The sequence below is a fragment of the Oryctolagus cuniculus genome, chromosome 4 (genome assembly GCF_051225735.1).
Source record: "Oryctolagus cuniculus isolate XC-2025 breed Fujian yellow rabbit chromosome 4, ASM5122573v1, whole genome shotgun sequence".
Classification (NCBI taxonomy): domain Eukaryota; kingdom Metazoa; phylum Chordata; class Mammalia; order Lagomorpha; family Leporidae; genus Oryctolagus; species Oryctolagus cuniculus.
In genome coordinates, this window is record NC_142870.1 from 76,889,352 (window position 1) to 76,907,092 (window position 17,741).

General features: G+C 42.5%; 1 protein-coding gene and 1 long non-coding RNA gene across 2 annotated transcripts; one reads left to right on the forward strand and one right to left on the reverse strand.

The window, feature by feature from the left end:
* Positions 1-244: 244 nt before the first annotated feature.
* Positions 245-11,286, reverse strand: LOC127493976 (uncharacterized). Its single transcript, XR_016233130.1, has 3 exons — positions 11,117-11,286; positions 755-994; positions 245-437 (listed from the first exon to the last, which is right to left on the reverse strand). It is a non-coding gene; the product is annotated as an uncharacterized LOC127493976 (long non-coding RNA).
* Positions 11,287-11,414: 128 nt separating this feature from the next.
* On the forward strand, positions 11,415-17,311 carry NDUFB4 (NADH:ubiquinone oxidoreductase subunit B4). Its single transcript, XM_002716651.6, has 3 exons — positions 11,415-11,628; positions 15,982-16,128; positions 17,189-17,311. Exons 1-3 carry the CDS (start codon positions 11,449-11,451, stop codon positions 17,249-17,251), a joined length of 390 nt encoding a protein of 129 aa, XP_002716697.3. The 5' UTR covers positions 11,415-11,448; the 3' UTR covers positions 17,252-17,311.
* Positions 17,312-17,741: the final 430 nt, after the last annotated feature.

The window sequence follows — 17,741 nt, forward strand, 5'->3', positions numbered from 1 at the left end:
ACTCCAGACAAGGAAGAAATGACATCTGACTCCATGACGTCATTTGCAAAAGCGAAAGTGCCTCCCTTGCTGAGAGCATTTTCCCAAACCTCTTAGCGAAGAGCTTGAAACGCTGTATTACTCATTCCCCTGGCTTGCTGTTTCCAGAATCCTATTTTTAAATGCTCCTGAGATCATTGATACTTTTGTTTTGGGTGATGACACCCTAGTGGTTATGTAGGAAAAAATGCTCTTAAACTGTTAGAAATACACAACGAAGTATTTAATACATAAAATAAAATACTGTCAGGATTGCATTCAAATAATCCAGCAAAAAATATAATGAGGTATATAAAGGAGGATAGATATTTAGGCAAAACATTTAAGGTTGTAAAAGCTGGGGAATTAATGCATGGAGTTCATCACATTATTTCCCGTTTTTGTGTGTTTGAAAATTCCTGTAATGAAAAATAGAAGTTATTTGATATTTTAAAAGAGCTCCTGGGAGGAAATCTTATCTAATTGTCTTTAATACCTGTGAAAAAACAACCACATAATTGGTTTTAAAACTTTGGTCAGGTTTTATATTTAGAATATCTAACAGAAAAAGGGGTTGATTCTTTGACGATATAGAGTGACAGGAGGTGGATTTTATTTCTGTTCTCTATTTTTAAAAAAGTATTTACTTATTTATTTTTTATTTGAGAGGCAGACACACACAGGCAAGCGGACACACACACACACACACACATTGAGAAAGAGAGAGAGCTCTCACCTGTTGGTCCACTCCCCAAATGCCTGCGAAGTCTGGAGCTGGGTTGGAGCAGAAGTTGGGAACAGGGAATGCATTCCCGGTCTCTCATGTGGGATCCAAATACTTGAGCCATCACCTGCTGCCTCCCAGGATGCACATTAGCAGGAATCTGAGCTGGGACTTGAACTCCAGCACTCTGATATGGGATGTGGCCATCCTAAGTGCTGTCATAACCGCTAGGGCTAGCACCTGCCCTGGGAGCTGGATTTTAAAATAGAGAAGAAATCAGGATTCAAACGTCAGGATGCTTGGTCCCTGTTTGATTCTTGCCACTTCTCTCTAGAGCAAGAGAAAGCATCTAACAGAATCTCTGCTATGCCCCTACCAAGAGGGTCTGACATGAGGTATTTTGCATTATGATCACATTTCACTTCCAAAACTCTGTCTAGGGACCCATTTCATAGATGGAGAAACTGAGGCTTTAGAGATCAAGTCTTTTGCCTAAAAGCCGTAGGGTGATAAATTGCAGAGGCATTGGGAAAAGGGTCTGGGTTTGAAGTTACTGTATCTCACCCCAGGGTCTGGCACAATCCACAGTCTTCACCCCAGCTCCTCGCAGTTGACCTGAGGTCAGCCTACGGTTCTGAGAAATGGCTTTGTTAACTGACTCTAATGAATTGACTCTCTGGGAATTGGACTCGATTAGGACAAGCTTAAACCAAGAGAAATTAAGAGCATGTGCCCCTGGGCAGCGACAGTGGCACGAACTAAGAGGCCAGTTGAGGACTGTCAAGGAGGCACAGCGCCTGTTTATCCCAGAGCCTCAAGGGATTGGCAGGGGCTGCCAGGGAGGCTGGAGTGGGCCCAGTACTACTAGAGCCAACTGGGTGAGAAACAAAGATAAACTGAACTGTGAAAAAGCACGTAACTCACTAAGGAAACGTAAAATGTCAGCAAAAGCAGTGTTTCCCTCTTCAAGTTCTCATTTATACTTCAAGGTCACGTGAAGGAGACAGTTTAGTAAATTATGATTATGTCTTCTTGTTGGACTATTATTCGTCCATAATACCATGGATATCAACATCCACAATAATGACTCCAGAAAAATGCTGCTGCTTTTTTTTTTTTAAGATTTATTTATTTATTTGAAAGTCAGAGTTACACAGAGAGAGAAGGAGAGGCAGAGAGAAAGAGGTCTTCCATCCACTGGTTCACTCCCCACATGGCCACAATGGCTGGAGCTGTGCCGATCCGAAGCCAGGAGCCAGGAGCTTCTTCCAGGTCTCCCATGTGAGTGCAGGGGCCCAAGGACTTGGGACATCTTCTGCTGCTGTCCCAGGCCATAGCAGAGAGCTGGATCCGAAGTGGAGCAGCCAAGACATGAACCAGCGCCCATATGGGATGCTGGCACTGCATGCAGTGGTTTTACCCACTACGCCATAGCACCAACCCTGAAAAGTGCTTCCTTTTAGAACCCAAGTGAAAAAACCAAATACAGTATATATACACATGTACCATGAAGGTACATAAAATAATGTACATACATTATATATATACACATGTACCTTCATGTACATGTACATGTGTATTATATATAATATAGTGTATATACATATTCGCATATTCATATATACTGTATTCTGCTTTTTCTCATACATACATCACATATATATGGCATGATTATAATTTCCTAAAACATCTACATGGAAAAAAATTGGAAGAAAAAATATCAAAATGTCATGCGATTGTCTTAGGTAATGTATATATGGATTTTTAAAGTATTTCATTACATTTTTAAATTTGGCTGTAATGAATTCATGACTTTAATATGGGGAAAATGTTTTAAAAATCTTCAAAGAACTTCATTTTACTTCTTATCCTTGTTTAATTCAGGGTAATGAAGATGCTTATAGGAATAAAAGTTGTGAGAAATGTAGTTTCACATCCAAAATTTAAGTGTAATTTGGTATAGAATCCGAGTAAGTGGTGGTAAATTAAATGTTAGCTGCCCTCAGTTAGCCACATACACATGAAGCAAACCTATCACTGGGTCTCAATCCCTTTTGCTTGGTCAAGATGACCAGGAGACATTGAGGTCTGGGCTCAGGACGCTCATGCCAGTGAGAGCAGATTACAGATCTCCAGCAATGGGTCTGTCTCTGGACCTCAGCAGGTTAAATTCATATGTCAGCATTTTCAGTTACCCATCTCCTTGGCATATCTCACAAGGCTCAAGACCCAGACTCGACCTGCCAGTCTTTCAGGGGCCTGGCTTGTGCTGCATTTCCGAAAGTAGAGTCAACCCAGGCAATCATTTCAACTACAGCTCTTAACTGGTTAGAGAACTTCTCTGCATAACCTTTGAGTCAACAGTTTCGTGGGTGAGTTTTCACATGCCCCACCCAGTCTACAGAGTTCCTTGGCCGGGGAGACAGAGTGGTGTCTTCTGGCTGACTCGAGATTGACATATTGGATATCTGCCACTTAGAGACATGAAGTTCAGTAGCTTTCCTGAAGAGTCTTTAACAAAAACTGACAAAAAGAAATATGAAAAGCTTCCCATCATCCAACCAACCTTAGGGCCTGTCGTACTTCCCAAGTTCCTGGAGAGTATGTCCAGTAAGAAAGAGAGCAAAAACAAGCACGCATCACCTGTAATACCAAGCAGAACAGGAAGAAATAGGATTCACCTTTAGGTAAGAGGAGGAATCACCTCTACTTGAGGTGTTAGGGAAAGATTTCTAGTGGACCTTGATGGACATTTGATTTCAACCAGCCACAGAGCGCTGGAGGGATTTGACCTTGTTGGGTAGTCAAGGTGATACAGAATTGAGTTCTGAAGGATGACTGGGAGTATAGCCTGGAGTGTAATGTGTAAGGCAGAGTGGTGATAGGCGCATTGGCCCTGGGGAAGAAGGAACTGAGAGAGGCCAGTGGGGCTGGAGCTGGGATTAGGGCCAGCTGAAAAGGCAGGAAGCAGACCACACTGGAGTTGTGTGTCATTTAAGAGTTTAATTAGGCGTGATAGAATCATGTATATTTAAGCAGGTCACTCTGGCTGAGCAGATATATGTAAGAAAACCAACCAGGAGACTACTGTTCCTCTCAAGCCAAAGATGATGATAGGGAAATAGTTTTATCACAAAGAGGAAAGCAATGACATAGCCTCAGCTAAGAGGATTAACCCTCTTTTATGTAAAATTGACAACCTGCAAGAAAATGTCACCTTACACGTTGTAGGAAACTTATGGTTCCTTTCAAGTTCAAATATGTGCTTATGTAAGTGACTTTGTAATAAGAACAGATATATGCCTACACTCGGATGAAAAGACTGTGAAGAAGAGAAATGCAGAATGTAATATTCATAAGCTTTTGGATATCTCTACCTGATGGATATGTTTCTAAGTGTGCTGTATATTTCAAGCAGAAATCTTTTTCTCTCCCTTGGTTGATTTGTATACAGCATACTGAACCGATGGCATGAACAAACCATTATGCTTGTGTTACTTTTGTCTTTATGATAAAGCCGGTTCATAGAAGCATGTGTATTAAGTATTTCCCTATCACCTTCAATTCACCCTGTGTAATCTTGTTCAGGGAAAAAATAAACTGCAATGGCCCTGGGATATTATAATGCATCTTCATATTGGAAATAGATCAGGTAGACAAAATGAGTAAGGCTGGGAGAGATACAAACCACACATTAACAAGCTGGATCTCACCTTGAACTCAGTGAATAGAGAATACACATGCTTTTTAAGCAAACATGAAATTATTTTAAAAATTGACTATGTGTTACTACCAGGGTATGTTCCTCTGTAATTGAACAGAATATGAGCATACAATTTATGCATTTTTCTATCTGTATGTTGAATTTCAGTAAAATGGCTGTTAAAAAAAAAGCCAAACCAAACCAAACTTGATTACATATGAAGACCTAAACAGAGTTTCTACAAATTTCAAAGGGTTAATATCATAAAGGCAAAGATCTCTAAAAACAACGCAATTAAATTAGAAATTAACAGTGAAAAGATAGAGGGCAGATGTTGTGTCAGAGTGAGTTAAGCCACCACTTGCAATGCTGGCAGTCCATATTGGAGTGCCAGTTCCTGTCCCGATTCCTTTGATTCCCATCCAGCTTCCTGCTAATGCAACCTAGGAGAGAGCAGATGATGGCAGGTGGGTCTCTGCTACCCACATGGGAGACCTGGATGGAGTTTTATGTTCCTGGTTTCAGCCTGGCCCAGGACTGGAAGTTGCAGGTATTCGGAGATGAACCAGAGGATGGAAGCTATCTCTTGACCGCCCCCTCCCCTGTTGTTGATGTGACTTTCAAATAAATAAAAATAAGTAAATAAACATTAAACACAATCTCTCAGACTTCTGTTTCTGACCTCTAGACCCAGATTTAAAGGGTTAGAATGAAAAGATGAGGTCCACACAAGATAAATCTCCTTGCAAAAGAAAAAAGAAAAGAACCAAACCAAACATCTTTTGGAGGTTCAAAATTGCATTTCTAAATAACATGTGATTGAAGGATTAAATATATGTGATTTAAAGAAAAAGAATATAATGTAAATCGTGACATACTCAGAACTATGTGATGGTAAAACTAATAAAAACTGCTGGAGGCATGGGCAGTTGGCCTAGAGTTAAGGCACTGCTTGGGATGCCCACATCCTACATTGGGGTGTCTGCATTGAAGTTGTAGCTCTGCTCCTGATGTCAGATTTCTGCTAATGTGCACTTGGGAAGTAGCAGGTGATGGCTCAAGTCCTGAGTCCCTGACACCCGTGTGGGAGACCTGGTGTTCCTAGCTCCCAACACGAGGCTGGCCCAGCCCCAGACATCATGGACATTTGGGGAATAAACCATGAGGTGGGAGATTTTTGTATGCCTGTCTGTCTCTCTGCCTCTCAAAATAAATAATTTAAAATACATGTGGTATAGCTAAATGTACAGATTTACATGTATATATATTTTAAAATGTAAAAATAAAAGAGAATGAGACAGCATTCAGCTTAGGAAGCTAAAAAGAGATATTAGAATAAACTGAAGAAAAATGAAAGAAATAAGAAGAAACTATTGATTACAGTTGATTAACACAATAAAAAGGAATTGCAATGAAACTCTCAACAACTCATTCTGTAGATATCAACAATCTGATTCTAAAATTTATATTGTGAGAAAAAAAACTCAGAATACAAACATAATTTTGAGGAAGAGTAAAGTTGGAGGACGGATACGACCCAACTTCAAGGCTTTCTATAAAGTTACATTAATCAGTAGAACAATGTGGTGTAGTAAAAGGCTAGGTAAATAAATCAATGAAATAGAGAGCCCAGAATTAGATCTACATAAATTTGGTCAATTACTCTTTGACAAAGAAGCAAAAACAACACAATGGTGCAAAGATAGTATTTTCAACAAATGGTGATGAAACAACTGGACTTCCACACACAAAAACATAAATCTAAATATAGACCTTCCACAAAAATGAACTCAAAATGAATCATAGATCTAAATTTAAAACACAAAATGGGGGGGGCATTTAGCACAGTGGTTAAGATGTCCCTTGAGGTGTTTGCATCCCCTATCAGAGTGCCTGGGTTCGAGCCCAGCTCCTTTGCTTCCGATCCAACTTCCTGGATCCATCTGCAACCTGAGGGCAGCAGATAATGGCTCAAGCACTGGGTCCCTGTCAGTTATGTGGGAGACCCAGAAGGATTTCCTGGCTCCTCACTTTGCCCTGGTCCAGCTGTGGCTGTTGTGGGCATTTGGGGACTGAATCAGCAGATGGAAGATCTTTCTCTCCCGGCCTTCAAATAAAATGAGAATAAATAAAAAAATTACCCCCCCATAATTATTCAAGTGCTGGAAGAGAAATAGGGGGAAACAGAAATGACGTTGGGGATGATGATGCCTTTTTATATACAACAACAAAGACATGATCCATGAAAAAATCATTGATTAGCTGTATTTCATTAAAATTAAAAACTTCTGCTCTGTAAAAGACAATATCTGGAGAATAAGACAAACCAAAATGAGGAGAAAATATTTACAAAAGGCACATCTGAGAAAGGACTCATAAAATATACAAAGAATGCATAAAACTCAACAATAAGAAAACAAGCAACCCTATTACTAAATGAGCCAAAGATGTTAACAAATAGCTCACCAAAGAAGATACACAGATGTCAAATAAGCACATGAAAGATGCTCCATGTCAGAGGTCAACAGGGAAATGCAAATTAAAATAACAATGAGCTACCCCTACTCATCTGTTGGAATTGTCAAAACCCGGCATACTGACACCACCAAACACTGGCAAGAACATGGAGCAGTAGGAATGCTCACTTATTGTTGATAGTGTAACCAGGTATAAGATGACATAAAAGTTGCAGGAGTTGGTTCTTGCCATAATTAAATGCAAACGGGCAAGTCCCCAGTGTACAGCTTCACTGTCACTACTTCTAGCCAAATGATGTTTTTCATGCTGCTTTTACAAAGCACTATGTTGTGTTTTGCTGCAAGGCTAAATCGTTAGCTTTCTTCTTTTTTTTTTTTTAAATTTTATTTTCAATCTCCCTCCTTCCTGTACCTGAAGCACATAGCCTGTAGTTTTTTTTTTTCTTTGCCATGCTCTAAGAATGCTTTAATCCTATCTTGACCTCTCTTAACAGGCAGCCAGAGCAGAGCCACCCAGTTGAGACAGGATTAATCTCCTCACTCGCAGGCCTTCTCAAGGACTAAGCATCGATCTGTGGGAAGTCGAGCACCAGGCTGACTGGCATTGCAGCCAACTGAACACTTGCTGTTCCTCTTGCCTTACAAACCCCAGACTGTCCTCACCAAGTAGGCTGGTAGTTCTTGAGACGTGAATCTTCTGATTCCTCATCTACTGATGGGTGAAACTTTCTCCTTCCTTGACCCTCAAACCTTGTCCTTGTTAGTTGATTCGGCACTGGAACGGGGACAGAGCTTTTGGTAACAGTAGGAATCCACAATGGTATAGGCACTTTGGAAGACAGTTTGGCAGTTTTCTATGAAACTAAACATGCCCTTACTAAACTAAACTGCCAGCAGTTGAGATCCTTGGTATTTACCCAGAGGAACTGAAGGTTTATGTCCACACAAAAATCCGTGTGTGCATGTTTATTTATAACTGCCAAAACTTGGATGCAACCAAGATGTCTCTCTTTGGGTGACTGGATAAATAAACTGTGATATATCCAGGCAATGAAATACTATTCAACACGAAAAAGAAATGAACCATCGTGCCGTGAAAAGACAAGGAGGAAACTTCAGTACCATTACTAAGTGAAAGAAGACAATCTGAAACGACTGAATACTGTATGATTCCAACTACTGACATTCTGGGAAAGGGAACGCTAGCGAGACAGTGAAGAGATCAGTGGTTACCAGAAGCTGGGAGGGAACTGGCAGCTGGGGGTGGGGAGTGGGGAAGAAGGTGGAATAGGCAAATCACGGAGGATGTGTAGGGGAGTGAAAACATACTACACGCTATAATAATGACGAATATACATGTATCATTAAACACCTGTCCAAACACACAGAATGTTTAAGAGTGACCCCTAAAGTGAACTATGGGTGATAATGGTATGTGGATGTAGACTCACCAGTTGTAGCAAATGTACCTTTCTGGTGGAGGATTTTTGATAAGGCGAGACTATATATGTGTTGGGGCAGGTGGTGTATGGAAAATCTTTGCACCTTCTTAATTTTGCTGTGAACCTAAAACTGCTCTAGAGGTAGTTGCTACTTGTTTTTAAGAAAGGGTTACATGTCTTCATAGACAAGCTAGACAATCCTCTAGCAGGACTGATGAAGGAGAAAACAAGCAAGAAATATACAATATTAGAAGTAAAGGGGCCGGTGCTGTGGTGTAGTGTGTAAAGCTGTTGCCTGCTGTGCCAATATCCCATATGGGCACCAGTTCAAGTCCCGGCTGCTCCACTTCTGATCCAGTTCCCTGCTAATGCACCTGGGAAAGCAGCAGAAGATGGCCCAAGTGCTTGGAACCCTGCACCCACCTGGGAAAACTGGAAGAAGCTCCTGGCTCCTGGCTCAGGCCTGGCCCAGACCAGGCCACTGTGGCCATCTATGGAGTAAACCAGTAAAAGGAAAATCTCTTTCTTTGTCTCTGTCTCTCCGTCTTTTTCTCTGTAACTCTGACTTCCAAAGATTTACTTATTTATTTGAAATTCAGAGTTACAGAGAGAGAGAAAGAGAGAGAGAGGTCAAACATGCATTATTTTAAGAAACTTCCCCCTGGTCCCACCAGGAAACTGGAAAAAACATAAGACTTCTAGTTTTCCCTGTCATATCATTTTGAGTCCCCAAGAGTAGAACAGAAATGAGGAGTTTTAAACCTCCATATATTTGACAACCATCCTCAGCAATCTTATGACAACCAGGCAAGTATAAGAAGAATCACTTTAACTCACCTAAATATTTACCTTAAAAGAAATGTGTCTCTTTGGGGCCCACACTGTGGTGTAGAGGGTAAAGCTGCCGCCTGTAGTACCAGCATCCCATATGGGTGCCGGTTCAAGTCCCAGCTGCTCCACTTCCCATTCAGCTCTCTGCTATGGCCTGGGAAAGCAGTGGAAGATGGCCCCCAAGTCCTTGGGCCCCCGCTCCTGCATGGGGGACCCTGAAGAAGCTCCTGGCTCCTGGCTTCGGATCAGCACAGCTCCAGCTGTTGTGGCCAACTGGGGAGTGAACCAGCAGATGGAAGACCTCTCTCTCTCTCTGCCTCTCCTTTCTCTGTGTAATTCTGACTTTCAAGTAAAATAAATAAATCTTAAAAAAAAGTGTCTTTTTTATTCTTTCTACATGTTCTTCCTAGATTAGTATCTAACCTATAAACAAAAGGTTTTTGCAACTTTATGGAGTCTTTAGAATTTATAATCAGCTGCTGCTTTTCACACTGCTGTGTTTTCTTAATATTTCAAAACACCTCTGAGTGAATTGGAACTTCCATTCTTTATATGCTTGAAAATGGAGCTCCAGTGATTTGTCTCAAATTTCTGGTTTCTGCATTCTCCCAGCCTGCCTGCTGATGAGTCCATTTTGCTCCGGATTCATTTGGACATTAAACTACTTTACCATCAGATATCAGCACACTTCCTCTGTTCTTTCTGTTCTGTCCGCTCCTGAAAGACAAAACAGCTCATCCTCTGTTTCTTCCGGGTTTCTCCCACGGAGCCTAGAAGATTGACTGACTAGCGTGCAGTATGCTTCACGCGGTGGGTGCTTAATAAATATTTTAAAACAGCATTAAAAATGTTGAATAAATTTGACAGCAGTGCTGCTCCTCATCACGTCAAGTGCCAGCACTTCCCAGGTCCTTCCTCTGCCTAGCAACCACTTCCCAGCATACCTCCACGTCCCGACATTTCAGCAGAGCCGCGGCTCCTGTCATCTGGCTTCCCTGGCCCGGGTCATGGAAATACTGCTAATGGTGTTTCTTCCGAGGGCTATCTGATTGCTACCCAAAGGCCCTGCTGTGTAACTTGAAGTTGTTTTTGTTTTTTTTTTTCCCTTGGTGGTAGTGGAAGGGAAGAAGGAAGGACCGTACATATGGGGAAGGGATCAATTCTGTTACCTCGGTTTTCTCTCCAACTCACCTTTTACAATGCCCCTATATTTTCATATCTGTAACAATGGTTTTCGTTCTTGCAAAATTTCATTTGCAAGGCAGAGGAGAGAGAGAGAGAGAGATCTTTCATCCTCTGGCTCACTTTCCAAATGCCTGAAATAGCTGGGGGCTGGACCAGGCTGAAGCCAGGAGCCCAGGATTCACAAGCATGGCAGGTACGCAAGCACTTGAGCCAACATCTGCTGCCTTCCAGGGTGCATGGGATCAGAAGCTGAATCAGAAGTGGAGGAGGCAGGACTCAAACCCAGGCACTCTGGTTTAGGATGTCCCTGTCCCAAGCAGTGACGTAACTGCTGTTTCACACACCTGCGCCTGTTTTCCATCCTTAGCGCCTGAAGAGCATAAGCATGTTAGGTAAGAAGGTTACGCATTTTAACTCAGGTGTTGTTTCTTTATGAGCTTTATTCAATAGCTCATTTTTCTCCCTCACCTGCTATAGTCAGGCAACACTTTTATTATAATATCATTCTATTATTAAACATTTCACGCCTATGAAAAATGTTCATTGTTGACTTAGGTTGTACGGACCTAATATGGTAACGCAAGGAAAAGCAAATTCTCTTTTTCTTGGATAGAGAATTACGCTTTGCACAGCATTTTGGTGCCTATTCATTAGCTTGAGCCTCACAACAAATTTGCTAGCCTTACAGAATGATTTTAAGTGACTGCCCAAGGTCACATAGCTTGGATGAACCCACCCCGGAAAGCAGGACTTCTGACTCCATCACCAGTCCCACACAGCTCAACTTCACATAGGCAGCACTGGTTCCATCGGTAGCGCCAAGGCTGCTAGGAAGCAGCAGCAGTGACAGTTCGGAGGGTTAGTGGAGGCGAGGAAGGCCGACTGCGCACGCGCAAATCAGGTGTCGCGAACTGAAGTGTCCAGGAAGGTCGGGGAAAGAAACCCAGCCAGATTAAATGCCATTCTCCACCGCCCGCTAACGCGCAGGCGCACTTCCTGCGGCTGAAGGTCAAAGGGAAGGGGGCGGGGCCAGAGCTGCGCAGGCGCAGTTGTGCTCCGGTAGCCAAGATGTCGTTCCCAAAGTATAAGCCGTCGCGCCTGGCCACTCTTCCGAGTACTCTCGATCCAGCCGAATACGACATTTCTCCGGAAACCCGGCAGGCGCAAGCCGAGCGGTTGGCTATAAGATCCCGGCTTAAACGGGAGTACCTGCTTCAGTACAACGACCCCAGCCGCCGAGGGCTCATTGTGAGTGGGGGGCCTGCCGGGCGGGAATCGCGGGGGCCCGGATCCCGGACTGGCTGGGGGGACCAGCCCGGGGGCGGCCACCGTCCCCCAGCAACATCCCAGACGCCGGCCCGCTTCCTGGCCCCGACGGCGGCCAGCGCACTAGCCCTTTGACCTTGGCTACAGTGCAAATGGGGCAGGTTTGATTCCTGGCTTGATCCCTTCATTCCCCTGGGTGACCTTGAAGAAGTTATTCAACCCTACTAAGACTCGATTTTCCTGTCTGGAAAATGAGCGTTGTATAGGACTTCCTAAGGCTGCAGAAATAAGGCACGCGATTGGCCCTGCACAGGGCCTGGCTGTACACGTGTTCACTCAGTGCTTGTATCTGTTTATCTTTAGCGTTGAAAAAGCCTCTTTCAGTTCAGAGTTGGGAGGACTCCTGCTCTCTCCTGGTGGTGATACAGTGATGCTTCAGCCCATGTCTTTTAATGAGCCTGCAGTTGTTTGAAGCTTTAGGCTTTGGAGTCAGACCCCAAGGCACCACATTTTGGCAGACTGTACAGCTTTGGGCACTTTACCTGACCCCTGTAAATCGTAGTGTGCTGATACCAGTATGGAAGTGATGTGCATTCTTCGTGGAACTGTGGGGTGAAATGAGATAATGTTACATTCAAAGCCCCAGACATAGACCCTGGAAACTGGTAGCTTGTATTCTTTAACAAATGTGCTTTTAGGTAGTTTTCTGTACAGAGCTGTCTGAATACGCCATATATGTTTTCTAAAAAAGACTTCCCAGCACTTGCATTGGGATTCTCTAGGAACTGTCGGAAGTGTGAGGATTGAAGGAAAGTTACAGTGTTCCAGGAACAGTGCTGCACTGTTAATAATCTGAGCATTATTTTCCCCAAATATCACCACTCTCCAGAGAATTCAGCTGCGTTATCATCCCAGTCTTACGGATGAGAAGCCGGCATAGGAAGGGGACTCGCAGCTATCCCCTTAGCGAGTGATAGAGCAGAATTTGAGCTCCTCTCTGTGGAACCTACAGCATCTGCTTTTCACTGGTTGGCTGTACTGTCTCCAGCCAGAACCTGTTTACTTGGGAAGATACACACAGACACATTTATAATATATATGTGCCCACATTGTTGGGGTTGATGTGCTCGATGGTAAAATCTAGAAAATAAGAAAAAAGTAAAAAAGTAGAGTAAGGCTCTGATCACACGGACCTGAGATTTAAACCCCAGATGTATTTTCTGATACTGTGACCCAGGGCAGTTTCAGTTGTTCTAATATATAGAAAATAGGAGTAATGATACTCGCCTCTTTGGTGGCTCTGTTAATTAAATGAATACATGATGTAATCAGTTATTAATCAATATGTTTCATTGATTAGTTAGTGCAATCATTGCTAAGAATCTTTTATGCTGAGGTCACGATGGAGAACAAATTCCCTGTCCTCATGGGGCTTCCCTTCCAGCTGAGGAGACAAGTGATAACAGTCTGTCATTTAACATGTAAGTGATAAGTGAGATGAAAAAATAAGAGGGGAAAACAGATCTGGCAGGTGACTGGCAGATCTCCGTGTGTGTGTGTAGCAGGGAGGGTGAGCGGATGTGATTGTAGATAGGCCCAGGGGAGGTGACACCTGACCAAGGAGCTGAGAGGAGGAAGGTGAGGGAGCTAGCCACTTACTCTAGGAAGGTAGAATTCTACTCAGAAGCAACAGCACGTGCAAAGGCCCTTTGGGCAGGAGGATGCTGGGTAATTAAAAAACATACTGAAGAGAGCACTGTAGCTAATATGGAGAAGGTATGGACAGAGATGAGGTCATAGAGGCGCCTGAGACTAGATCACGGCAGGCCTTCCGGGTCATGGTTAGGACTTTCACAAAGTAGGGACTCATATAATCTGCACTTGGACTTCAACAGTCTCTCCTGCTGCTTAGTTGAGAATGGCTATGGGGAAGCAAAGGCAGGGGTGGGGAGACCCACTAGGAGGCAATCATTTCTAATTTGATGGTGGCAACCAGGTGGTGGCACTGGAGGTGGTGAGACGTGGTCAGTTTTGGGTGTGCACTAAAGTAGAGCCAACCAGGTTTGCTGGCAGATGAGATGTGGTTTGTGAGAGAAAGAGGGGTTCTGGGTGACTTCGAGGTTTTTGACCTGAGCAGTTGGAAGAATGAAGTCGCCTTTCACCAAGGTGCAGAAGAACGTGAGTGGGGCAGGTATGGAGGTGGGGTGGGGTACTGGGAAATCAGTTTGGGATTTGTGACATTTGAGGTGACTGTTAGTACGTCAGTATTAGCAGGTGGCTGGATGTTAGATCTGGAGTTCAGGAAGAGGTCGAGGACGAGAAGTGTAATTTTGGAGTTGTGAGCTGTAGGTAGATAGTTGAAGTCATATGACCAGATAGCACTGTCTAGGGACTGAATGTAGATAGGAAAGGTGAGCAAGACCTGCAGTTCACTGTTGTAGAGAAAAGAAGAAACCAAGAGTGAATGGCCGGAGAGTTAGGAGGGAAGCCAAGTCAGGTGAAGAAATGTCAAGGAAAGTCCCATCATGTCCAGTTCTGCCAGCCACTGGCTGTGGTGGTGTCGTGTGGGTCTTCTGCAGCCTCTCTCTCAATTAGAGTGCTGGGCTCAATGAACCTTGGTCATGGGCCTCTTGGTAATTTGCAGAATGAAATGTTTGGTTTTTGAAAAACAGATCTGGCAGGTGACGGGCAGACTGAGAAGTCTGCCATTGGACAGTCATTGAAATATATCATAGCAGAAGGGACAGATAAAAGAATAAATGTAGCTATGTTTCCAGATACGGAACTCAGGCATCCCCTTGAACCTGCCTCTTGTGTCTTTACCCTCTTTCCTGTTTTGTCTGCAGTACAGGCATAATAAAAACAGGGCTGCAAAACACCGTGATGCTTGCTTTCATTTTACTGTGATAGGATAACGTTAGTAGTCTTTTAAAGCAGCAGTATCCGCACTGGTGTCCAGCAGTGAAGGCCCACACGCTTTCATCTGACTGAACGGAAGGGGAGCATTTCCACTATAAAAGGTTTCTTTACCTCTGGGCTCCAGCTGATGGTCAAGGGCGAATTGCTGTACTTCAATTTGGCTTGAAATGTGACTATCGTAGACCCAGTTAAATTATTTTCATCTTACCAAGCGTGACTTATTGGTGTCTGTTAGCACCTTGACTGTTCACGTCATTTATTAAAGTCTTAACACTGATTTTACTTTCATATTTTTATCTCTCAGTTAATTGGAGAGAATAATTTTGTGAAACCATTTGAGGATTTAGCTAATTAACTTTAATTATGTGTTTGGGGGTGGATTTGCTATTCTTAGGTAGTTACTCTAGTATAAATATATTAAAATATACAATTGCGTTTTCTTAACTAAGATCTGATTTTCTTTAACAACAACTTTGACCTTTCCAAAACGTTTTAACGGTGTAAAATGTACCAATTTTTAAAAACATTTACTTGAAGGACAGAGTGACATAGAGAGAGGAAGAGACAGAGAAAGAATGATCTTGGATTTGCTGGTTCACTCCCCAAATGGCTACAATGGCCAGAGTAGGATCCAGCTGAAGCCAGGAGCCAGGAACTCCATCTAGGTCTCTCACATGGGTGGCAGGGGCCCAAGGACCTGGATCGTCTTCTGCTGCTTTCCAGACTCATTAGCAGGGAGCTGGATCAGAAGCGGAGCAGCTGGGATTCAAACTGGTGCTCCAGATGTCGGAGGCCAGCAATGTAGGCAGTGTGTAACTCCCTGTGCCACAACACTGGCCCCCAAATGTACTGTCTTGCTTAAAAAATATCAGCCAAGTCAGCTTAAAAAACTTCCTTAGTGCAGAGTTAACCTATGCCTTCTTTTTACCTTCTTACAGCATATTTGTAACCATTAAAGAGCAGTGTAGGGAGAACATTAGAAAAAGTCCTGGAAACAGAATACAAAGCTTCCTAGAGCATAGGAGATCTGCTTGACTTCACCAGGAGTGCTGAGTGGATCTGATGGACAGGCTTACCAAAAGTCAGTGAAGAAAAAGCAGTCCTGAGAACGGATGACAACGATAAAGAAGAAGTAGCTTCTCTGATAGTTGAAAAAGATTAAGATTCTTAAATAAGTAGAAAGCTGAAGGGTGACATAAGGGTCTTAAATTCTGGGTAGGATTTGAACAGAAACAGCAGTTATTCAGAAAATACTAGAAATGATAGAACTTCTCTGAGGCTGTTGATGAATATTTAGGGTTTACCCTTGACTGTGGAGAGAACAAAGGGCATCTCCGGTGTTCCTTCCCAAAAGTCCTGATGAATTTGTTTCTCGACACGGCCCTCAAGTTCTGTAACTTTCTATTATAATTTCAGGAAGATCCTGCCTTAATTCGTTGGACATACGCAAGATCAGCAAATATCTATCCCAATTTCAGACCCACTCCCAAGAACTCACTCTTAGGAGCTCTGCTTGGAATCGGGCCCCTGTTTTTCTGGTACTATGTTTTCAAAACGGACAGGGTAAGTGTTGGGGTGAGTGCTTCCCGTTTGTGTGACAGGCTCCCTGGGAAGGTGCTGGCTGCAGCACTTTCTCTTGACGACTGCCTGCAGTGCCCCTCCCGCCCTTCCTTTTTATTCCTTTCCAGCCAGAGTTAAAATAGACAGTTCCCATTTTAAGCTTGATCTGACTGCTTTATGGTTTCAGCTGGTACAGAAATGTACTTTCGAAAAATCATGGTAGCCTCTGGTCCTACCAGTTTAATGACCGCTGTAGAATATAAAGTAATTAAATGGTCAGTTTAAATGTTTAAGACTTGAATGTAGCTCATAAGTTTTCCTGGTGTGTTTTAAATGGCATAAGGAAATTATGCTGTGATTATTAAGCAAAGGAATTCCAAAGTAACTTTAAAAAGCTATTTTTTTCTCATTAAATGTGCAGAAACTAAGCTTTTTCTATTCTGATTCTTTGTAAACTTTTAATTTAGTTTTCTAAGTTCATTTGTTTTAAAAAGAGATGATACTGGGTTTAATGGCTCATATATTAACAGAATACATAAATGTTCCATATGTGCATAAATTCTACTTAAGCTGGTCACATTTGTAAATTAAATGTTAATACACAGTCTAACAAAGAGAAGCAAAGGTGGCCTGAGCTGGGATCACTGCTGTCAGAGATCTGGATGTTTGGTTATAAAAAGCCAAGCTTGTCTTCTGCATCAGATCACTTCTGGTCTAGACCCCTTGGCTGCAGCCCCCAGGCAACATTCTAGACTGGAGATCCCCCTTTACCTCTCTCCTATCCACTCTTGTTAGAGCTCACATATTTTGATTACCTGATAAGTTAACTGCCGATCAGATAAAGCTACAACAATGTGGGTAAGATTGTTTTGAATAGGAGCATTTTGTTATTGTCTCTTTTGCGTTTCCTATTACTACTTTCTACTCATATCTCTGAGTGTAAGGCTACAATTAAACTTGGAGTGGTTTATTGTGTTTTTAGAATTGTACTATGGGTTGTGCCTGAATGCATTGTTTTTAATGTCTTTTTTGTTTTGTTTATTTTGTTCAATGTCTTATACAGGATAAGAAAGGAAAACTTATCCGGGAAGGAAAATTGGATCGGACATTTAACATCTCATATTAAAGTCTGGCAATGACCACTATAAATATTCTTGCTGAAATAAATCTTATATTAATCATGAAATAGTTTGTCAGTTTCAGAGTATTTATTGCACAAAAGGAATTGGAAGATAATTATAGTTTTCTCTTATTCAGTTTTGAAAATCTAAAGTACTTGCAAATTCTTAAGAATACCTGTACTACCAGATTAGATAGTAAGCATAATAACCAATTTCTTGAGTAATGTCTTATAAATGAAACCATACTTAAAATAGCTTTAAATGAATTCTTCACAAATAATTCAGCATATATTTTCATATAATATTCACTTGTATTTAAGAATTAAAGCTGGGGCCAATGCTGTGGCATAACAGGTAAAGCTGCTGCCTGCATTGCCGGCATCCCATATGGGCACCAGTTTGAGTCCTGGCTGCTCCACTTCTGATCCAGCTCTCTGGAAAGCCTGGGAAAGCAGTAGAAGATGGCCCAAGTCCTTGGGCCCCTACACCGTCACG

What these genes read in the sequence shown, in the direction of transcription:
- NDUFB4 (XM_002716651.6), top strand. Translation starts at nt 11,449, where the DNA reads ATGTCGTTCCCAAAGTATAAGCCGTCGCGCCTGGCCACTCTTCCGAGT. An exon ending in CCAGCCGCCGAGGGCTCATT is followed by an intron (nt 11,629 to 15,981) that starts GTGAGTGGGGGG and finishes TTATAATTTCAG; the next exon opens with GAAGATCCTGCCTTAATTCG. An exon ending in ATGTTTTCAAAACGGACAGG is followed by an intron (nt 16,129 to 17,188) that starts GTAAGTGTTGGG and finishes TGTCTTATACAG; the next exon opens with GATAAGAAAGGAAAACTTAT.